At 55.1% G+C, this 22,147-nt stretch overlaps 1 protein-coding gene across 1 annotated transcript in view; it reads left to right on the top strand.

Annotated features, from left to right (window-relative positions):
- Nucleotides 1–2,154: 2,154 nt before the first annotated feature.
- The window catches only part of LOC122363308 (histone acetyltransferase KAT7-like), a gene marked incomplete at its 3' end in the record, with an annotated part of 71,786 nt that continues 51,793 nt past the window's right edge, over nt 2,155–22,147 (top strand). The window contains exons 1-8 of the mRNA XM_043332429.1: nt 2,155–2,453; nt 2,884–3,179; nt 3,671–3,904; nt 5,293–5,531; nt 11,937–12,069; nt 13,003–13,130; nt 13,393–13,619; nt 14,210–14,396. Of these exons, the coding sequence (XP_043188364.1) occupies nt 2,155–2,453; nt 2,884–3,179; nt 3,671–3,904; nt 5,293–5,531; nt 11,937–12,069; nt 13,003–13,130; nt 13,393–13,619; nt 14,210–14,396 (1,743 nt within the window). The remainder of the gene's footprint in view (nt 2,454–2,883; nt 3,180–3,670; nt 3,905–5,292; nt 5,532–11,936; nt 12,070–13,002; nt 13,131–13,392; nt 13,620–14,209; nt 14,397–22,147) is intronic.

Raw genomic sequence — 22,147 nt, 5'->3', positions numbered from 1 at the left:
TTCGCGCAATATTTGAAAGCACAGAAGATTTCCCTTAACTTTTGCCAAGAGCAATTTATGACAGCAAAGTTTTGTTTGTATCAATTTTTTAAGAGCAAGATAGCAGTTTTTATAATCAAAAAAATCCTTCAAAATTTAATAAGAGGGTTTTTTTTAATACATTGAAAATCAAAAACTTAACAAAAACTAGTAAAAGAATCAGTGAGTTCATAGTTAGCTTTACAACCGCTAGGTAAAGCGCAGCTTTTCGTTTCCACCATAATCACTTATGCAACACCTTTTAAAGTCTGTTCAAAACACATCGATGTGCTGTTTTCGACTGACGTTCAGCACGAGTTCTCGTTGAGTTTGTACGACTTCGTTCACATATCATACAGCAAATAATGTTTTCGAACATAGCAGGTCATCGCCTAATGCTTTGAAACGGCATCGCGTCTTGCATTTTTTGAAGTGGGTAACTCGAATTGGAGGTAAAAATGATTTGTTTTGTGTCTGGGTTTGGTCGTTTCGTTTTCAATTATGAATATATAATAAGCTGTGGGCATCGCTAACAATATATTGCGATATATTTGTACTCATCTGTCACCAGAGGACATGCTCTGAAGCTGCTGAAGCCTCAAGCTGCTTCAAGACCCAGGAGACACACTCTGTCGGTCCGCGCCATCAACGACTGGAATGCGCTTCCTGCCTCTGTGGTCCTCTCTACGTCTGTCAATATCTTCAAAGCCCGTCTCGACTCTCACTGGGGTGATGCATCCTTTGACATCCCAGCCCAAGATTCATGACTGTCTCTAGTAAGGAGCTCGATGAGATCAGATCCCTACAGGCCTTATAGGCCTCAAAATTCTGTATTGGTAAGGTAAGGTAAGGATATAAACAACTGGTAATAGATGGTAGCAGATCTTGATCTGGCGGCAAGGAGCCAGGCCAGGCCAGACCGCAGAGCACGGCAACGAGTTGTCGAGCCCAGAGCTGCACCAAGAGGGCTGTTCACGGGCCCTGTGTGTGGTAGGACCGTACACAGGCTCCAAGCTCATCCCACTGTGTCCCTACGTCAGCCTTCCGTTGCTGCATACAGTGGGCGGACAGGGCCGGCCACAGCGATGGCTGTGTGTGATCCACCACACGCAGCTGTGTGATGTCATACTGACTATCTATCCCCTGCTCCCATGCCTGCTGCACACACTGCACACACCGCACTCCTCAGTTTATGGTGCCAGTGAACATCCCTCAGGTGACCTGCTTGTTGATAAATTGGGCAAGACCACAACAGCCCATATTGAAAAATATCTAGATTTTTCACCACAAAATGTAAATACTTTAAATTAAAGTTTGATAGGTCTGTGGCCTGCCTCATTTTCTTTCCTGTTTAGGTAGGTACCTATCCGTTTTATTAATTTTGGCTATTACAACAGTTCATTACAGTGCTATGTGGTGTTCCACAGAGTTCCAAGCAAAATCTGCCACAAACCACAGTAAAACTGCACCATACAGCACATTGGTGGAGTGCCTCTACCCCAAGTCTGGGAGCTAGGTAGGTAGGTAGGTTAGGTTAGGTAGGTACTAGGTACTAAGTTAAAATCAACTTGCTTCCATCTGGCCTGTCATATCATCAGATCATCTCATATCTGATCCCCTGGTTTGGATGGAAAAGTATAGCTGAATGAGGTGGTTCAGCCAGGCTGCCAGAGTGATGAATCTACACCAGCCTGGCTGGAACTTCCATCCACCAGTCCCCACTTATGTTATTTCGCTACTAAATGCATGCCACAAAATTTGGATTTCAGGTTTGGTCAAACACTTAGTTTGTGGTGAAAGACAACATGGTCACATGTTGGCCTTATCATGTCTCCTAGTATCTAGCTGAGATGTTGTCATGCCTCCACTGCACTAGTAAGGAGGCATCAGGAGTTTGCATGATTAATGGCCGCTGTGGCCTGCAATATGCATGGTTTCATGAAACAGATGTGCTGCAGGGTGGTCAGCCCTCACAATAGCACAGACTGCAAGCAGTACACCTCAGAAAATATGCAAATGAAAGACCCAGCACCAACAAGATATTGTTGGAAGTTGACACTATTGTACTTTGTTGTCCCCCTAGGGCAGGTTATGATATTGCAAAGATGACCCCATTTATAGTTATTGAAATTATTTATGAATGACACCACTGTCATATTCTCTCTTGCTGTCTGCCTTATCCCTTTTTCTTGTCTCAACGCTGGCTCTCCCTCCCCAGGTCTGTCTGTCCCAGGTGCCGCCATGTCGTCCAGCAGCTCGTCCAGCTCCAGCTCCAGCTCGGACAGCTCCGGCAGCTCGTCCGACTCGTCCTCGTCCGACACGGAGCAGTCGGCCGGCTCGCAGCGCTCCACCCGCCGCTCGCCCGGCAAAAGCCCCAAACCGCAGCCGGAACGGCGCAAATCGTCGGGCGGCTCCGCGCCGGCCAAACCCACCAGGTGCGTGCGGCCGTGCTCACTGGGTCAATGGGAGTTTGTCCGACTCCTACCAAAACAGATTGGATTCCCTACGTCCACTACATACATAGGTCATTGAAGTGATGCTCATTAAGGCTGCCTGGCACCTGCATTTGTTGCGTTTTCAGGAACAGTTGCCAACGTGGCCGTTTTTGTTAATCCGTGTTGTCACCCAGCTATGCTTGTGCTCCTGTCCTAACCTTCAGGCTTCAGAGCAGTGCGGCTTTACATCTTGGTGTCTGTGGATGAAATCGAAAGCACTTGAACTCGTCGCCCTTGTTTGCTTCATTGCTCCCATCCCAGTCTTTCCTGGCTCATGAAGTCACTCCCCTGACCTCATCTCTCCCGGTCCTTCACGTCGCCCGACCCTTCCGCTTCCGTGGCTGACCTGTGGCGGTTCTGGCGCGGACAGGTCCGAGGCGCAGTCCAAGTCCGCCAGCCGGAAGGCCAGCTCCGCCACCGGGTCAGCTGCGGGACGCTCCGCCGCCTCGGCGACCGCCGCCCGCGCGCCGCCCAAGAGTCCGGTGCGCCGGGCGGCCGCCGACTCCAAGGCAGCCAAGAAGAGCATCTTCAGCCCGGACGAGAGCAGCGCCAGCGAACCAGAGACGGCCAGCAAGCCGACCGCCAAGGCGCCGCCCAAGAAGGCTGGCCGCAAACCCAACGGGCCGGCCAAAAACTCGTCGCTGTCGTCCTCCAGGGCCTGCTCAGGTGGGTGGCGGCGAGACGCTGCCGAGTCGCGCGGCTGTGGACGTGTGCTGAGCCTACCGGGACGGATTGCTGACTGCTGAGGGCTCTCCAATCATGTTTGGATATTCATTGAGTATAGAGAGGTTCCGCTGGAAGTAGGTACTAGATACCGATTCCATTTTCGTACTATTTGAAGTGGGCAGCACTAAGTTGCGTGAAGTGTTCGACTGGCCATGTTTCGTCATCCAGCGGTGAATTGACGTGCTGGCAGGCCGCGAGCTTCCTCCGATATCTGACGGCTCCGTAGTGCTAACATCGCACACTCCGGTGTTCCTCTGTGCTGATGCTGATAATTTTCACAGTGCCGTGTTTCTCGGCGCTAATATCTGACGGTCCGGTGTTTCTCGGTGCTGATGTCTGATATCTGACGGTGCAGTGTTCCTGCTGATTATTTGGCGGCCCGTTGTTTCCGAGTGCCGATAACTGGTATGTGACGGCGCTGTGCTCCCCAGGCGCCGACAGCGGCTCGTCATCCGCTGCCGAGGAGCCCGATGGCGGCGCCGCGCCGTCCACCCGGCTGCCGGCGGCGGCGGCCCCTGCGCGGCCCGCCGCCGGCAGCTCGGCCACGCCGGCGGCGGGCTCCTCGGACAGCGAGGCGGTGCGGCGGCGCACGCGCAGCACCCGGCCGTCGCGCTCGCAGCTGAAGCGGAGCGCCATCTACAACACCGACTCGGAGTCGGAGACCGGTGAGTAGGGAGTGCCTGCTGCCGGCCGCCGGAATAGGGGAGCGGGCTGCAGAGCCATCTACAACACCGACTCGGAGTCGGAAACGGGAGTGGTGGGTATACTGCGGACTACCACCCGCCCGGCACGGGGCATTTAGTCGAGATGGGATCAGTGTGGCACATAGCCCGTGCTGCTGAGATTAACACGCGCACTGCAGCGGGTCTGAGCCGAACACGAACTGCAGGGGGGAGGGGGTTGAAACCCCCCCCTGAGATCTCGAAAACGGCGCAACGTAGCGACAAGCGGTAAACGGCGTTGGATAGGTTAATCGACAAGAAATACTAAGATCATTTTTGGGTCAGGTCAAAAACGAGGTCACCAGAGGTCACCGAAGACATTGTTACGATTTTCACAACAGGAATTTCGCGGTAGTTTTTCTTGAATAACTTGTCTTGCACACAAGACAGAGGATCGATTCGAACGCCATCGTTCTTAGCTCGTCAAGGCGCATCGAATGATATATAATATGACCTCGAAAGGTCAAGTTGAAAATTTGACCTCAGGTCAAGGTCATGACCTGACCGAAATAGGTCATGTTGCATATCATTCGATCCGCATTGACGAGAAAAACACGATAAACGTCGAACGGAGTCTCTATCTCTACTCAATCTCAAGTTATTGAAGAAAAACCGCTGGTGACCTCAGGTGACCTAAGATGACCTGGAGATCACCTTCCAAAGGTCATAAGTGATATGTTTCGGTGAAATCACCAACAGGGACCTGTAATACTATGATCCTGAGCGTATTGAAGTCATAGGATGGCATTCAGAGTAAGTTGAAATTTCTCCCATTGACTTATAATGGGCCGGTCGCAAAAATGACCTGACCTTAGGTCATCGATATAAAAATTCCGAGATATACAAATTGTAGCTCGTGATGACTTTACTATTTCCTGTGGGTTTCAAGATCATATCTCAACAACTGTGGGCTTGGTGGGATTGCAAACTTCGAAATTTACGTTTCGAGGTAGGGTCACTTGACCTGACCTGGTGACCTGACCATAGGTCACCTGGGGTCAAAATTTTTACTCAAGGTGTGCAAAAGTTGTGAGAACAGGTATGCAAAATTTGGCGGCGCTACGCGCCGCCGTTTTCTCGCAATTTGCGAAAAACCACAGGGGGGGGGGGGGGTTGAAAACAACCCCCCCCCCCCTGCAGTGCGCGTGTTAAACATGGCAGCTACTCACAGTTAACTGCTAAGTATCCTCATGATTATGCTAATAAATGTCCTCATTTAGGACTGCACAGAAAAGAACGACTGAACAGTGCGAATGTGGCTGGTTTGCAGCAGCTGTGATGTGCTGAGATCTGTGAGCTATCCCGCCGCCCCGTCCCGTCCCCTTCCACAGCGGACAGTCAGCAGGGCACCAAGGGCCCGCGCAAGAAGAAGCGTCTGGGGGGCAGCGGACCGGCGCCGCCGCGGCCGGCCGCCGATCAGCCGCCGCCGCAGCGGCCGCCCACCATGGGCGAGGGCTCGTGCCCCGTGCCGGGCTGTGACAGCAGGGGACACCTCAGCGGCCTCTACGAACGACACTTCAGCCGCATCGCCTGTCCCGTCTTCCACCGCACCACGGACGCCCAGGCCAAGGTACGCCGCCAACTGCCCAGTGCCCCTGCCTCCCCTCCCCATTCCGCACCGCTGGTCCGGCCCGAAGCACTTCGGACACCCAGGCTAAGGTACGCCGCCAACCGTCCCTACCTCCCCCACTACTCCGCATTACAGACGCACATGTCACAGCGGTACGCCGCCGGCCGTCCCCCTCCCCTACTAAATCTATATTACTATTTGTGGTGACGTAGTTTCTGTTTGTTACCGAGGTCGCGACGTGGTGCTACGTAGCGCGGATTACAGGTCACGCCGTTGCACCTAGCGCGCTGAAATTTGCGCAACTCATTGAGCAAGGATGGACAACGTGCCTTTGAGAGGTCTCAGCTCGATCGGGTCGATAGCGAGCGCGTGGCGCGTGGCCAAAAAGTGCAAATTCGCGTCATAGACTTTACATGTATAAATCGGCTTGCAAAATCGGGCAAAAATGGCTAAATTTGCCCGACACGGGTCCGGTTTCCGTGCAATATCTCGGTAACCGTGCGCCCGATCGTCACGGGGAAAACACCATCGTGTAGAGGATCGAACGGGCTATCGAATGGTGTGCGGTGCAGGGATGGCACGCGCCACGTGCACCCGTGAGGGCACTTTTGTTTGAAAAATTGACGTTTTGGACGGATTTTGGATTTTATTTTATTTTCACGTGACCGTCAGACTGAGAGAGTTAAAACAATGCCTATTGGGAAGAGAAATGTACCGCCTCTCATGGAAAAATTGTGAAAAGTTCATTGATCAAAAACAAGGTGGTACAAATCGCTGAAGAAAATGGCATTTGTCCATAATGTGCCACTAAATAATTACACGGGATTTGTTGCTTAACCTGATACGTTTGGCAATTTAAAATGCTTTCATTAGAAAGAGCATTCAATTCTCTTCAAGATCCAATCATCACGTTTGCATGACAAGCAACAGTACTCTTAAAAATATAAATGTTTCAAACCTCTGTAAAACCATTTTAAGCGAAAATTATCTACGCCTTTCATTTGCCATAAAACTACGCACCTAAATTATAAAACACATTTGACAGGTTCTGAAGTAGAAAGCATGCTTATCAGACACGGGCACCTCGATGCGATGGATATTCTTTCCAAACCAAATCATTTAGCCATCAAAAAGCAGTCGACCGAAATGGATAGATAACCAAACCGACACAAGAACAACCAAACACCCGTCAATCGAAAATACCCCTTTTCGCGTTGCGGAGCACGCGGGTCACCCTAGTACTCCTTACTACAGACGTACACTGTACAGGTCACAGCGATACGCCACCGGCCACTCGGTATCATCCATTTCCAAGTCATGTGCCATATAATGCGCCGTGAAGGTTAGACTTGCCTTTTCATCATTAATGTCCTGGCTGGACTATGCGTCTATCTTCATGTCGTACTGACTTAAAAGTCACCGTCCAGCACAAGAAGAAGATCTATTCTGCTCTCGTCTACACCTTCCAGCCAACTAAACTCACAATCCCCCTCCTGGCACATCCACAGCTCGCAGACACACATCTCACATCATCACCAACCAATCGCGCTGTCATACGTCATATATCTCACATCATAACCAGCCAATCATGCTCCCATACGTCATGCCCGGCCCAGCTACTTGCAGGGTGTAACTCGGCCCTGCCGGCATCAGATGCCGGCGGCTATGACCAACGCTGGGTCACCGGTTCACAGCTCGACGCTGAAGCTGACTCACACTTATACGGCTCACATTCATCCTTGCGTCACGCTACATCACCCCCTGGTTCTGAAGAACCACATTACTCTACATGTTACATGTCATTCAATCAACGCATCAACTACATCCTCTGGCACACCATCGCCATATCTTTCCGGCTCTCTTCGAACACGCGTACCACGCCGCAGCGTCGCAGGCACGAACGTTTCACTCTCGTCTGCAGACACATCGGACCCGGTCGGTGGATCGGGGTCCGGGGACTGAGCAACGCTGGGCGGCCGCGTGTCCGACTCCGTCACATCACTCGGAGCTGGCGACACACACACGCCATCACACTCGCTGTCATCAGACCACTCCACCGTTGGCGCTCGCAGAGCCCCTGGCCTCGGACATTCAGGGACGGTCAACCGATGTCGGAGGTTTCGCACATGTCGTGGGACATTATCGACTTCGATTGTCTGGGCCGAAACGACGCCTGTCACAATACCCTCGTCTGACTTTACAAAACATCGGTCGCCCCGCCGCCGAACCCACACCTTGTCCCCTACCTGGTATACACCGGGTTTCTTCAGCGGCAGGGCGTCACCAGGCTCGTCTGAGGTTCTGCGGGGCGTCACGTCAACGTCTCGGCCAGGGTGTCGAAGCACCCCGTTGATTGGAGCTGTGGCCGGGTCACTGCCATCCTTCGGTGTCACGTTGTACCGATGGACTGCTTCAGCAACGGAGCAGGACTGCCGGGCCACCATCACTTTGATGGTACGATGATGGCGCTCGACGATGCCGTTCCCGCCGGGCTCGTAGGCAGCGCGGAACCGGATGGATACGTCCCAGCGAGCCGCGAACGCTAACATGACCCGGCCACGGAACTCTGTCGCATTGTCCGTGAGTATTTCCGCCGGGGCTCCACGCTCTAGAAACACGTTCTCCAGCTCACTCACAATCTCCAGAGCTCCTGCCCGGCGAAGCCGTCGCCATATGGCGTACCTCGACGGCCCGCAGTCCACCAGCGTCAGGTATGGGTGGCCGTGCACGTGGGTGACATCCATGGCCAGGCGATCCCACGTGCGTTCTGTTCCGAGTGACCCACCGGGCCAGCGCTCCGGCGCCGGGTCAATCGAGGCACACGTCTGGCATCGTCTGACCACGTCTCGCACAGCTGGTTTTGACACCCGCCTCACCCCCAGCTCACGTCGGGCGTACCACAACGTTCTCCTCACTCCTTGGTGACCGATGTTTTCGTGGATGGTGCGGATGTCACTCGCTGAGGCACTTGTGATGGCAGCGACAGCCACCGGTTGTGCTTTGGACGAATCAGTGGTTGGCTGGTCGGCAGTCTGCAGCCAGGCGTTGGGCACCCGCGTCACCTCATCAGCACGGTTGACCGCTGACGCGACCAGCTCGATAGTGACCTCCAGTTCGTACTCGATGACGAGCTGACGGAAAACAGCCACGCGCCGTCGGATAAGCATTTCGGACTGCGCCTTGGTTCGCAGCCTTGCCTTACCCGACAGCGCGTCACTCAGCCAGCGGTGCACCGTCACCGAGTCTGTCCGGAGCGTCAGGCGACGGAAGCCCCATGCTACCGCCAGGTTGACACCGTTGAGAGCGGCATCCAGTTCTGAGATATTGATGTGCACGTCCCTCTCCGATTCGGCACGCAGCCAGGACGCGTCCTCGATGATGGCGCCCGTGTCAGGGTCAGTGAGCACGACACCGCGGGCGATGGAGCTGGCGTCGGTCCACACCACGACGCTCGTCCCTGTCACACACCACTGGCCGCGTGCCGGGTCACATGCTCGAAACCGCCGTGACACCTCATCCACCTCACGTTGTAGCTCCTCGCTGACGATCGGAGTGTCCCAGTCCGGGCTGAGGCGGTTGGCAGTCCGCTTCATCCATGCAGCGGCCGGCCGCAGCCAGCCTGCGACCGGCACATGAGATGTCAGCTGGCCGGCCCACGCGAAGACAGATCGCCGCGTTAGCACGGGTGGAGCCTGCGTTGGTGACTCCCCGTCCCTACTCCACTGGAGTGCCGGCCCGTCGCTCTCGGCGACACGAAGGCCCAGCATACGTGCACCGGTCGCGACCCGCTCCGGCGGCTTGCATGTGAGCCCGAATCGAGCGAAGTGCTCGGCAACCTCATCAGCCGAGACCACCGCTTCGTTGACCAGCAGATCATCGGCGTAAGGCAGCACTGCCTCTGCCAACCCGGGGCTCTGTGCGAGCACCTTCCTGACCACAGCCTTCATGATCAGAGGCGCGATACTGAGCCCAAAGCCGACCCTGGTCAGGCAGTACCGCCGCCCTTGCACGATGACTGTCTGGTACGGCCACAGGGCCGGGTCCACACGAAGCTGAAGAAAAGCTTTCTTCAGATCCAGGACAGCGACCCGGCGTCCGTGACGTCGCCACCTTCGCAGCTCTTCCACGCAGACGTCAGCGTCGGCTGTGTGACGTGTCAGGTGTTGATTGAGTTCCCGATAATCTAACACCGGCCGCACCTTGTCCTTCGCTGCCTGAGTAACCACCATCAACGGGATCAATCCCTGTGCGGGACCGTACATCGTCTCATCGTATTCGCGCAGCCAGCCCTCACTAATCCACAGCGCCAGCTCTGCATCGAATTTTTCACGCGCACAACTCGGCACACCGTACTGAGCTATCGAGTTTCCAAGCGGGGGCGGAGCCACGCCACCGGCCCATTTCCAACGGACTGTCCACACATCATCGAACACAGCCGTGAAGTCAGTCTCGTCAATCCTTAGCTCCGGCTCCGTGTCGACCGCTCGACACACCTCCCGCTCCGGCGGGACCTCACGCTGCACCACAGCAGCCGTGTCGACCGCACGACACACCTCCCGCTCCGGCGGGGCCTCACGCTGCACCACAGTAGCCGTGTCGACCGCTCGACACACCTCCCGCTCCGGCGGGACCTCACGCTGCACCACAGCAGCCGTGTCAACCGCTCGACACACCTCCCGCTCCGGCGGGGCCTCACGCTGCACCACAGCAGCCGTGTCGACCGCTCGACACACCTCCCGCTCCGGCGGGGCCTCACGCTGCACCACAGCAGCCGTGTCGACGCTCGCAACTGGGTTGTCGCTCCCGAAGCGAACGGATCCTCCACTTACACTCACGCCCTGCAGGGCGTCAATGCCGGTCATGCCCAGCAACACGTCTACGCCCAGCAACCGGGCCGGTACGACGACCGCCCGCACACTCACTGTCGCCCCGCGCACTCCAAGGCTGACCACAGCCCGCCCACAGCACAGCACCGGGCTGTCGTTGACAGCGACCAAGCTGGCGTCACTCCGCTCCCAGCAGGACACCATGCCCTTCCACACCACTGTCTCGCTGCACCCTGTGTCGACGAGTGCTCGGCACTTGCGCCCATTTACATTGATGTCGATGATGGGGGCTCTTGGGTCACTGCGGCAGCTGGCGACGGCGGAGCCCGTGGCGCTGATGTAGCGCCGTCGCCGTGCCCGTTTGGGCAGAGCCGGGCGATGTGGCCTACCTGGTTACAGGTCCAACACCGCAGTGGTGGACGGCGACCCGTCCCTCTGGCTCCCCGCTGCTGCTGTACATATGATGGCGGCGGCTGGACGACAGCCACCGATGCAGTCGCTCTCTCCCTGGCCGCCATCGCCAACGTTGACCTAGCGACGGCGACGGCTCGCTCCAAGGAGAGAGTTTCATCTCCAGCACTGTTACGTACTGTTAGCCGCACCTCCGGCGGCAGACCTTGCAGGAAGTGCGTCGTCATCACTTCGTTGGACACTGAACCTATGAGGGATATCAGCCGCTTGACTGATCCCAGGTAGGCATCCACAGACTCGCCCGGTTGTAGACGGCGGTGATACAGCTCATACATAGCCGCGTCGGGTCCCAATGCAAATGCACGATGCAGTTTTTGGCGGACGATTGCAGCATCCCGCTGCTCGGTGGAGGAGAGGGTGGCCCACACCTCGTACGCCTGGTCCCTCAGGCGTGTGGGTATGACAGCGGCCAGTGACACACGACGCAGGGCACACAGCTGTGTCGCCTGCTCCAGCCATCTGACGACGTCACCGCTGCCGTCGAACTCCGGTATTGCCCGCAGATCGAATGCAGGCGCAGGAAACTCTGGTTCCATGGTATTGGTACCAGCTACCGGTGCACCACTGCCCTCTTCTACGTCAGACATAATCACAACACTTAGTCGAGAAGGCCGAAATAGCTTGTCGTACTGACTTAAAAGTCACCGTCCAGCACAAGAAGAAGATCTATTCTGCTCTCGTCTACACCTTCCAGCCAACTAAACTCACAATCCCCCTCCTGGCACATCCACAGCTCGCAGACACACATCTCACATCATCACCAACCAATCGCGCTGTCATACGTCATATATCTCACATCATAACCAGCCAATCATGCTCCCATACGTCATGCCCGGCCCAGCTACTTGCAGGGTGTAACTCGGCCCTGCCGGCATCAGATGCCGGCGGCTATGACCAACGCTGGGTCACCGGTTCACAGCTCGACGCTGAAGCTGACTCACACTTATACGGCTCACATTCATCCTTGCGTCACGCTACACTTCACCTGGCTCAGATTGAAACTCTGACTTGTCAGCTGTGTTGTTGCTGACCTGCCCTGACCTGACCTGACCTGACCTGACCTGACCTGACCTGACCTGACCTGACCTGACCTGACCTGACCTCCCAGGACCACCAGCTGGAGCGTGAGATCCGCGCCTCGGACCGCCAGAAGGCGCTCAACAAATACCGCAGCGGCCAGGTGACTCCCGAGCAGAAGAGCTATGTGTCGCGCATCACCGGCCAGCGGCGGCAGTCGACAGGTACGGGTACGGGTACGGGGCAGAGATCCGACGGCAGTCGACAGGTACGGGTAGGAGTAGAGATCCAACGGCAGTCGACAGGTACGGGTGGGGGTCCGCCGGCAGTCGACAAGTACGGGTACTGGGGAGGGATCCACGCCCGGCAGTCGACAGGTACGGGTAGATATCCGACGACAGTCAGGTACCCCCAGGGCAGGGATCCGTCGACAGGTACGGGTACTGGGCAGGGATCCGTCGACAGGTACGGGTACTGGGCTGGGATCCGTCGACAGGTACAGGCAGGGCAGATATTCATGTCCGGCAGTCGACAGGTACGGGGGAGGGATCCACGCTCGGCAGTCGACAGGTGCAGGTCTCGCTGGTTTTAGCGGTAGGTTTTGCACCTAGAAAATGTAGTGTACTTCAGGCTATATCTTCGTCGTCTTAAGCTTTTAAGTGTTGAAAATGCGATCGACTTGTTGGTTCACAAGCTGGCCATGATCGTGTAAAATGGCTTCATCGTGGATCGATTAGTTTCTGAGATATAACCGGAAATGTAAAAGTGCAAAACCTACCGCTTAATCTCGCGAGAGCCGTGCGTTCAGGGTAGCGGTCCGCCGACTCTTCGCTGAGTAGGTGTAGGGGGAGTAGGTGTAGGGGCTGCAGGGGTCTCTGATGAATGGGAAAGTGGTTTCAGTCAGTCTCAAGTGAGCTTTATTTCATTGGGAGTAACGGGTGCTCAGCAGCGTGTGTGTTGTGAAGTTATTAAGCGGAGCTTTTATTCGAGCAGGCTATATTGTTGAACGTAGCGCGATGCATATTACCTTTGGAAGGGCTGACCTCGTCTTTACTGCTGGTCAGGATATGCCCGCTGCCAGCTCGGCCGGCGGTCTCCCTGCCCTGTTCCGTCCCGACCTACCTCCTCTGACCGCTGCGACCCCTCTGACCCCGCAGAGAACATGGACCGAAAGCCCGAGGTGATAGACGATGACCGGTCGCGGGAGATCGACCTGGACAACCTGGCGCCCAGCTACGACCTGATGCTGTTCAGGGAGGCGCAGGCGGCCGCCAGCGCCCAGATCGTGAGTGCCGGGTGCAGCGCGGGCGCGCGGTGGGTGGTCCGGTGCGGGTAATATGTACGCGCTAATTGGTCGGTAGTTAAGCAGTTTGTCCCCACTGACGCCTCACCAATACAGCAGGATATGTCACAGCTAACCGTCCGCGCAGGAGGACAACCTGCGTAACCTGCCCGACACGCCGGGCCTGTGTCTGCCTGTCTGTGTCTGCTAATCCCTCACCAATACAGCAGTATACATCACAGCCGTCCGCCCTCCGTCCCGGCAGGAGGACAACCTGCGTAACCTGCCCGACACGCCGGGCCTGCACTCGATCGAGATGGGCCGCTTCGAGATGGAGGTGTGGTACCAGTCGCCGTACCCAGAGGACTCTGCGCGCGGCTCGAAGATGTTCATCTGCCAGTACTGCCTCAAGTACCTGCGCTGCCGCACCTCGCTCGAGCGGCACAACGCCAAGTGTGTGTGGCGCTTCCCGCCGGGCGATGAGATTTACAGGTAGGTGGCGCTGGCGGCGGTGTCGAGGGACGCACGGCGCACGGGATAAGGGGCTCTGTGTGGCGGGTCGGCGGTGGTTTTGGGTATGGCAAAGGGTGACTGGTGACATGAATATCATCATTCATCTTGCTTGTTTACTAGCTATTGATTGATAAGTAGGGCTTGATGTCTTAACAAAACCGTGCTAACACAGTGGAGTTTCGTTGCGCTGAGTTTTCCAAAACGCGTAAACCATGTATCTGTCTGTCGCCTGTCTATCTTTCCGACTCTTCCACCCACGCACCCACGCACCCATTCAGCCACGCACCCACTCACCCACGCACCCATTCAGCCACGCACCCACTCACCCATGCACCCACTCACCCACTCACCCACTCACTCACTCACTCACTCACTCACTCACTCACTCACACACTCACTCACCCACGCACTCACTCACTCACTCACACACTCACTTACCCACGCACGCACGCACCCACTCACCCACTCACTCACTCACTCACTCACTCACTCACTCACTCACTCACTCACTCACTCACTCACCCACGCACCCACCCACTCACGCCCTCCCTCTCTTCCACCGCCCTCAGGAAGGACGCTCTCTCTGTGTTTGAGGTGGACGGCCGCCGGTTCAAGTCCTACTGCCAGAACCTCTGCCTCCTCGCCAAGCTGTTCCTGGACAACAAGACGCTGTATTTCGACGTCGAGCCGTTCCTGTTCTACGTGATGACTGTGGCCGACTCGGAGGGGTGCCACGTGGTCGGCTATTTCAGCAAGGTCAGTCCCGCGGCGGCCGGAGGGTCACAGCCCGCCCGCCGGGGGGGGGGGGTAGAAGGGGGCATCGCCCTCGGCCGGGGGTCACAGCCCGCCGCCGGCCAGCACTAGGGAACACGTCAACAGCTGCGCAGCGGCCTCTGCAAATGCCTGTGCATCTGTTGATCCAGTTGGCTAGCTTATAGCTTCCAACGATTTGTATTGAGATTCTGTTGAGCACAAAATTCGTGATTGGTTTGGGTAAATTTTCATGACATTGAAGTCGTATGGCATATTTCTTGGACCCATTTGGCATTCTAATTATTGACGAGCTGTGCGGATTATTGTCAGAACTGAAGTATACTTTTGCACAAGTTAAATCGGCGATAAGCATGCATGGGCATTGCACAATCTAAAACACATGTGAGAGCACGTTTATTCGCTCATCGTGTCTCGGTTCGTCACTCTTCTCTCTGTTCGCCATTTCAAACAAAGGATGACCAGAGACCGACTAGGACGGCCGGCCGGCAGCGGCGTCACCGGCAGATCTGGGCCGCGCCGGCCGCCCCTCTCGCCGTTTTTACCTGCACCGTGCAAAAACCGGGGCCGATGCATTGGGTTTTTACGTAGCGCGCGGGCCGGATGTGGTGCCAGACAGCGTTTGGGTCGGCCGGCCGGCCTGATTGGCGTGCGGAGAGTGTGTGAACGGCGGGCGGAAACCCAGGCCGTCGGGCAGGGTAGCGCCACAGTGAACGATCGGAGCGCAGGGACCGTCCGAAACTGGATATCTGCATTAAAAACATTGATGAAAAACACAACGCACGGGCTGTCATTTATTTTGTCTCCGACATTTGCAACCCTCTCCATCTGTTCTCGGAGACGAATACTGAAGAAATGTTGTGCTTCGAAAAATCGAAATAGTGTTGTTCCAATTGGCGCCTGCAATTGGTCAGTGTGCTTGTCTTTCATTGTCGACTCTGACCGTGGATCATAATCGTGCGCAGCTTTAAAGTGGCCTTTGGTGGGCTGTTACGTCGGCTATTCCTTCCCCTTTCTCATTGCTGAATGCCTGTCCCGAGTCTGTCTTCTGTGGCCCGTCTGACCCCTTCGAGGTGCTCTCTGTGTGACCCTGGCGAGGTGCCCCGATTTACCGAGGACTCCGCTGCTCCCCGTCAGACCCGGCGCTGTGCCCCCTCTGACCCGGCGAGGTGACCCGGCGAGGGTGTCCCGCTCCCCGCCGGCGGCCACGTGGTCGGTCGACCCCGTCTGGCTGCGGACGGGGCCGGGGCGGGGGCGGGGGCGGCACGCGTGCTCTGTCGCCGAGCTGGCCGCCGCCCGCCTGGCGCGGTGGGCCGCCTGTGCGACACGCCGCCGCCGCCGCCGGTCCGCCCGCCGCCGCGGTGACCTCGCGGGTCGGCGCCGAGCCTTGGTCTGCCGCTGGACGGCGAGACGTCAGCCCCGGGCGCCGCCGAGTGGTCGGGCGCCTGACCCCGGCTCAATGAAGCCGTCAGGCTAGACCAGAGGCCCGGCACTCGCCGGGCATTTTAGACATTCGAGTCATATGACATCCAACTCAACCAGATAACTAAGCTCCGAGACAGTGCACATTGAGCTCACATGTTTGGAAACATGGCTTAGTTCATGACCGAATATGATTGAATTGTACCGTCCGCCATCACCTGTCAGTGATCAGCCGGTTTGGAAGGGATGTCTATAAATGTCCTTTATTGATGCCGTACTGGGATCGCCCGCTGGACGGCGGCGGGTGGTTCGGCGGCCTGTGAAAGGACGTGTCGGTATCGCTGTCCTTCCACCCAGTCGATTGGAAGGGAGGGTCAGTGGTCGAAGGACGTTGTATCCGTCTCACAGCACTGGACGGGATAGACAATGGATTAGTCAGTGTCCCCCTAATGGGTAGATAACGGATCATTATCTGTCGCACTGCTCGGCACAGGGTCTTCAGACGGCGACTGAAAGGCACTCGGTTTCGGCCTCCGACACTGGACCATAAACCTTTCACGGCTCTGCCGCCCCGACCCAGGCAGTGGCAGTTTATCACGAACCCCCGGTCTCCGAGCAGCTTGGTCGCTCCCCGCCACCTCATTATAACCGCGGACCAGCGGACACGTCCGCTCCGGGTCGGCAAAAAACGCCGACTGACATTCCAGCAGCTCGGCCGGCACGCCGAGCGGTTTGGAGAGCGTCCGTCGCCGGCCCGCAGAGCGTCCTCCGCCCTTGAACTGTCCGGCGCGGCGCGGCGCGGCGGCGGGTTCACAGCGGCCTTGGCGGCGTCAGACGCGGCGGAGCGGCCGCCGTCTAGCCACTGGAGCTGCTTAGCGTCCTGCGCCGCTGCCCTGGCCCGCGCGGCCGCCTGGGGTGGCCGGCCGGGCCTCGACCTACGCCAAGAGGGGCAGAGCGGCGCTGGTGTGGCGACATCCCATTACTGGCGGTGGGCATTGGAGCTGCCGTTAGAATGTATGCTTGTGCATTGCAAACTTTTTGCAAAGCTGTATGAACACTAGAACACGCAAACTGACTTGATTTTGTTGATGGCTGGCTACCGCACCTTTAGCTTGTGCGGCTTCGTCAAATAACACCAGTTTCTATGAAGAATTTAGCATTCGCTGATTTCGGGTATGTCATTCTCAATCAGGGTCTCGCCGGTCGCTGTGACCTTTGCTGGCGGACATTGGGGAGAGGTGAACGAACCGGCGAGCGGGCACAATGGCGCGACAAAAAGCCGCGCGCCGGTGCCGCCGCGGCAGGCCCGTTTTTGCGCGGATCTGTGCGGTGCTGGCGCGGCCTATTTGGCGGTGACGGACTAAAATGGCCGCTGGCACAGCACCGGAGCAGACTCTCGGTCCGCTCCGGGGCAGCTGTATGGGTGTAGGGCGTGGCAGAGCGTCAGCAGCATATAAACGTCAAATACGCAACTGAGCTGTACAGAGTGGAGCGATTTTTTAAATTTTCCTCCTTGTTTCCTCCCCAGTCCCCTTTCTATTTTATTTCTATTCTATCTCCCCACCTGTGTAGGCCCGTTACCTATATGTGAAAAACATTACAAGGCTTCAGACCATTTTGTCCGTCATACAAAACTAAAGATATGCATGTCCGATTGTCAAGGACTAATCTCGAACATCAGTTACCTTTTTCCGATGAGGGACACTATCTGTAATGAAGCTTTCTGAAAATTGGAAAAGAGGCTTTTAGAAAATGAGCGGTACTGCCGCCAGAATCGACGCTCGTTGCGGGAGTAATTGTGGTCTGTCTTTCTGTCTGTCTCTGAGTCTGTCTGTCTGTCTGTCTGTCTGTCTGTCTGTCTGTCTGTCTGTCTGTCTGTCTGTCTGTCTGTCTGTCTGTCTGTCTGTCTTCTGCGTGACTGACCGCTTTTCCTCTGATTTCTCCCATTCTCTCTCTCTCTCTCTCTCTCTCTCTCTCTCTCTCTCTCTCTCTCTCTCTCTCTCTCTCTCTCTCTCTCTCTCTCTCTCTCTCTCTCTCTCTCTCTCTCTCTCTCTCTCTCTCTCTCTCTCTTCTCTTCTCTCTCTTTCTCTTTCTCTTTCTCTTTCTCTTTCTCTTTCTCTTTCTCTTTCTCTTTCTCTTTCTCTTTCTCTTTCTCTTTCTCTTTCTCTTTCTCTCTCTCTCTCTCTCTCTCTCTCTCTCTCTCTCTCTCTCTCTCTCTCGCTCCTCCCTCTCTATCCCTCTCCCTTCCTCTCTCCGTTGTCGGCTCGGTGACCTCTGGCTGACCTTGATCCGTGGCGGCCCGACGGTCGGCGATTCTTCTCGGAATTCGGACGAACAGAGGTGGGACGCAGCCGACAGCCGGCAGCCGGCGGCTCTCGGAACTGCGCTGTCCTCGGCTTCTGCGCCGCTCTTCCCGCCGCCGCTGCGTCAGACCACGCCGCTGCTGCGTCAGACCGCGCCGCCACTGCGCCGTCCCGGGGCCGCCACTGCGTCGGTCCTCGGACTACTCCGTTCCTGCTCAGCGGGGTGAAATGACATTGACTAGGGCCGTACAGCGCACTTCCGCCAGTCTTTGTGGCAAGTTCGGCAAACTTTTGGAGCAAGCACACGATCGCGAGTTTCATCTTCCGATGCTTCCGATATGACTTGGACTGAAACAATATTTGTGTGAGGTAAGAATTAATTAATGTTTGGAAATATGCGGACAAAGAGATGAGACATGTGGATAAGGTCTGGGTGATACGGGAAGAGAGACTCGCCCGTCATGTAGGGCGGAGGCGGCGGGCGGGCTGGTCCGGTCCCGGACGGAGGCGGCGGGCGGGCAGGTCCGGTCCCGGACGGTGGCGGCGGGTGGGTCGTCGATCGTGGGAGAGCGGCGGCGGCGGCGCGGCGCGGCCGCAGGCACGTCCGCCGTCTGACGGCCGGGCCGGCACGTCCTGTCTGGGGCGTCTGCACCGTCCGATGACTGTCTGTCTGGGGCGTCTGCACCGTCTGATGACTGTCTGTCTGTCTGGGTCGGCTGTCCTCTGTCTGCACCGGCTGTCCGCCATCTGAGGACTGTCTGCTGTCTGCTGCCCGCACAGGCCGGCTGTCCACTGTCCGTGTCCAGCCTCCGACAACTATACTGTCTGAGTCGGCTGTCTGGGGCCTGGCTGGTGTGGTTCCAAGTTCCAACGCTGGTGTCTGCCCTTTGGTTCTGGTCCGCTTCCTCTGCCGATGCCGGACGGTACTGCTACTTACCTCAGCCTGTGAACATCACACGAACACATTGATGGCTGATGTATAGTTCGGAGGCCGTCTCCGCCGCAATCCGTCTCCCGTGTGAGGGTGTGGACGGCGCTCCGGTCCCACGGCCTCAGACCGGACCCGGATAGTACGGCTACAGACCTACAGCTCTCTGCCTGACCCGGATCACAGGCAGACCCGGAGAGACACAGACCCTCCCCAGACCGTGCCGGGCCCCGATGGACCCGGATCACAGGCAGACCCGGAGAGTCACAGACCCTCCCCAGACCGTGCCGGGCTCCGATGGACCCGGATCACAGGCAGACCCGGAGAGTCACAGACCCTCCCCAGACCGTGCCGGGCTCTGATGGACCCGGATCACAGACAGACCCGGATAGTCACAGACCCTCCCCAGACCGTGCCGGGCTCTGATGGACCCGGATCTAACGCCGTTCGCCCGAACCACAGCTCGCCAATAAAGGGTGTGAATTAGACAGCGGCCGTTCCACCGGTGACCACGCCGGCCGAGCGGAGCCAGACACAGGAAATGCCCCAGCTCCTAGCTCCGGAGAACATGTGCCTTTGTGGCTTGTGTGCATAAATGCTGGTTTGAAATATCGATGAATATATTTATTAACCCGCGCCCCACTGGGGTCTGCGTATAACACGCCCTACTGGGGGGGGGGCTATTCATAGCCCCCCCCCCCCTCCTAACTCCGAAACTGCTGGGCCGATCGTCAAAATTCAAACGGCGTCTGATAGCCCCGGAAAAACTGTCAAGCGAAACCTAATTTCATTGACCTCGAGGTCACTGATGACGTCACAGGTCAGGTCAAAGTAAAAATTATTAGCATTTTGGCTTCTTCACGTTTTGGGCTCTGGCCGCCGTCTTACAAGTCAGATCAGGCTCATTTTTCGTTCACACACTCGTGAACAGATGCTCTAGATACTCGGGGGGTACCAAACTTGTACTTTGATTTTCAGGTCAAGGTCAGGTCATCACAGGTCACGAAAATATTATATCATCCGTCGGTCACGTGACACATGTTTTATGGTCTATTTAGGTCAAACATTTCGAATTTGATGTCGTCTGTGTCATTCGAGGTCATTTTGAGTCAAACTTAGCTTAGGTCAGGTCACTTTCAGGTCAAAAAAGGTCAAATTTTGAAGTTAAAATTTTTCAACAAAAAAGGTTTCTATTGGATGCAGTTTGAGCTCAGGATCACGATGGTGCTATTTATATTGGCTACGGTGTCAAATTCGTGCTGAAAAATTGATTTGAAAAATTAATAATTGTTAATTTTTTGCAATAATGCGTATAACTTGGCCATTTTTGAAGATATTTAGCTAAAACTTGCTAGAGTTAGTCATAATAAGGCGTTCTATCACATATATTCCGGTTTTTTCGAAAAGTCAAAAAGTTTTTGAAAAAATGAAAAAAATATAAATTTTGAATTTTCTTGTATAAAATTTTCGAAATTTTTAAAATTTCGAAAATCCGAGATAGCAGTTTGATAGCGCAGTCTATTCTGAGTCCGCTCATGCAAAGAAATTGGATCTAGCTTAAAAACTGAGCTCTTGGGAGCGATTGCCGTGGTTCAATGTTTTGCGTCGAAATCGGCCGAACATGACGTCACTCTGACGTCATTTCCGGCCGACCTATGGTAGGTACGAAGTTCAAATTTTGACACAAGGTGTCAAATTGATGCAGCCGAAGGTACTGAAAGTTTGGCGTCGATACGTCAAGCGGTTTGGAAGTTATTGCAGAAAAACGGGAGGGGGGGGGGCTACAAATAGCCCCCCCTCCCGTTTTTCTGCAATAACTTCCAAACCACTTGACGGATCGACGCCAAACTTTTAGTACCTTCGGCTGCATCAATTTGACACCTTGTGTCAAAATTTGAACTTCGTAGCTACCATAGGTCGGCCGGAAATGACGTCAGAGTGACGTCATGTTCTGCCGATTTCGACGCAAAACATTGAACCACGGCAATCGCTCCCAAGAGCTCAGTTTTTAAGCTAGATCCAATTTCTTTGCATGAAGGGACTCAGAATTGACCGCGCTATCAAACTGCTATCTCGGATTTTCAAAATTTTGAAAATTTTGAAAATTTTTATAATAATATTCAAAATTTATATTTTTATATTTTTTTCAAAAAGTTTTTGACTTTTCGAAAAAACCGGAATATATGTGACAGAACGCATGATTATGACTAACTCTAGCAAGTTTAAGCTAAATATCTTCAAAAATGGCCAAGTTATACGCATTATTGCAAAAAATTCACAATTATCAATTTTTCAAATCAATTTTTCAGTACGTATTTGACATCGTACACCAATATAAATGGCACCATCGTGTTCCTGAGCTCAAACTGCATCCAATAGACACCTTTTTTGTTGAAAAATTTTAACTTCAAAATTTGACCTTTTTTGACCTGAAAGTGACCTGACCTAAGCTAAATTCGACTCAAAATGACCTCGAATGACACAGACGACATCAAATTCGAAATCTATGGCCTAAATGGACCATAAAACATGTGTCACGTGACCGACGTATGATATAATATTTTCGTGACCTGTGATGACCTGACCCTGACCTGAAAATCAAGGTACAAGTTTGGTACCCTCAAGGTATCTAGAGCATCTGTTCACGAGTGTGGAAACCAAAAATGAGCCTGATCTGACTTGTAAGACGGCGGCCAGAGCCCAAAAGGTGAACAAGCCAAAGTGCTAATAATTTTTACTTTGACCTGACCTGTGACGTCATCGGTGACCTCGAGGTCAATGAAATTAGGTTTCGCTCGACAGTTTTTCCGGGGCTATCAGACGCCGTTTGAATTTTGACGATCGGCCCAGTAGTTTCGGAGTTAGGAGGGGGGGGGGGCTATGAATAGCCCCCCCCCCCCAGTAGGGCGTGTTATACACAGACCCCAGTGGGGCGCGGGTTAACGCTGAATGATAAGAAGATAGTGTATCAAATGACTGGCGGTCTGTCTATCGGTCTGTCTGTCTGTCTGTCTGTCTGTATGTTATAGGGCCTTGGCTGTCTGTATGATAATGTGTGGCAGCAGCCCGTCTAGCTCAAGCCA

This window comes from Amphibalanus amphitrite, unplaced genomic scaffold (assembly GCF_019059575.1).
Source record: "Amphibalanus amphitrite isolate SeventyFive unplaced genomic scaffold, NRLGWU_Aamphi_draft 000614F_arrow, whole genome shotgun sequence".
NCBI classification, from domain to species: domain Eukaryota; kingdom Metazoa; phylum Arthropoda; class Thecostraca; order Balanomorpha; family Balanidae; genus Amphibalanus; species Amphibalanus amphitrite.
Note: the sequence above shows the minus strand (reverse complement) of the source record. Positions and strands in the feature narration are given on the sequence as shown.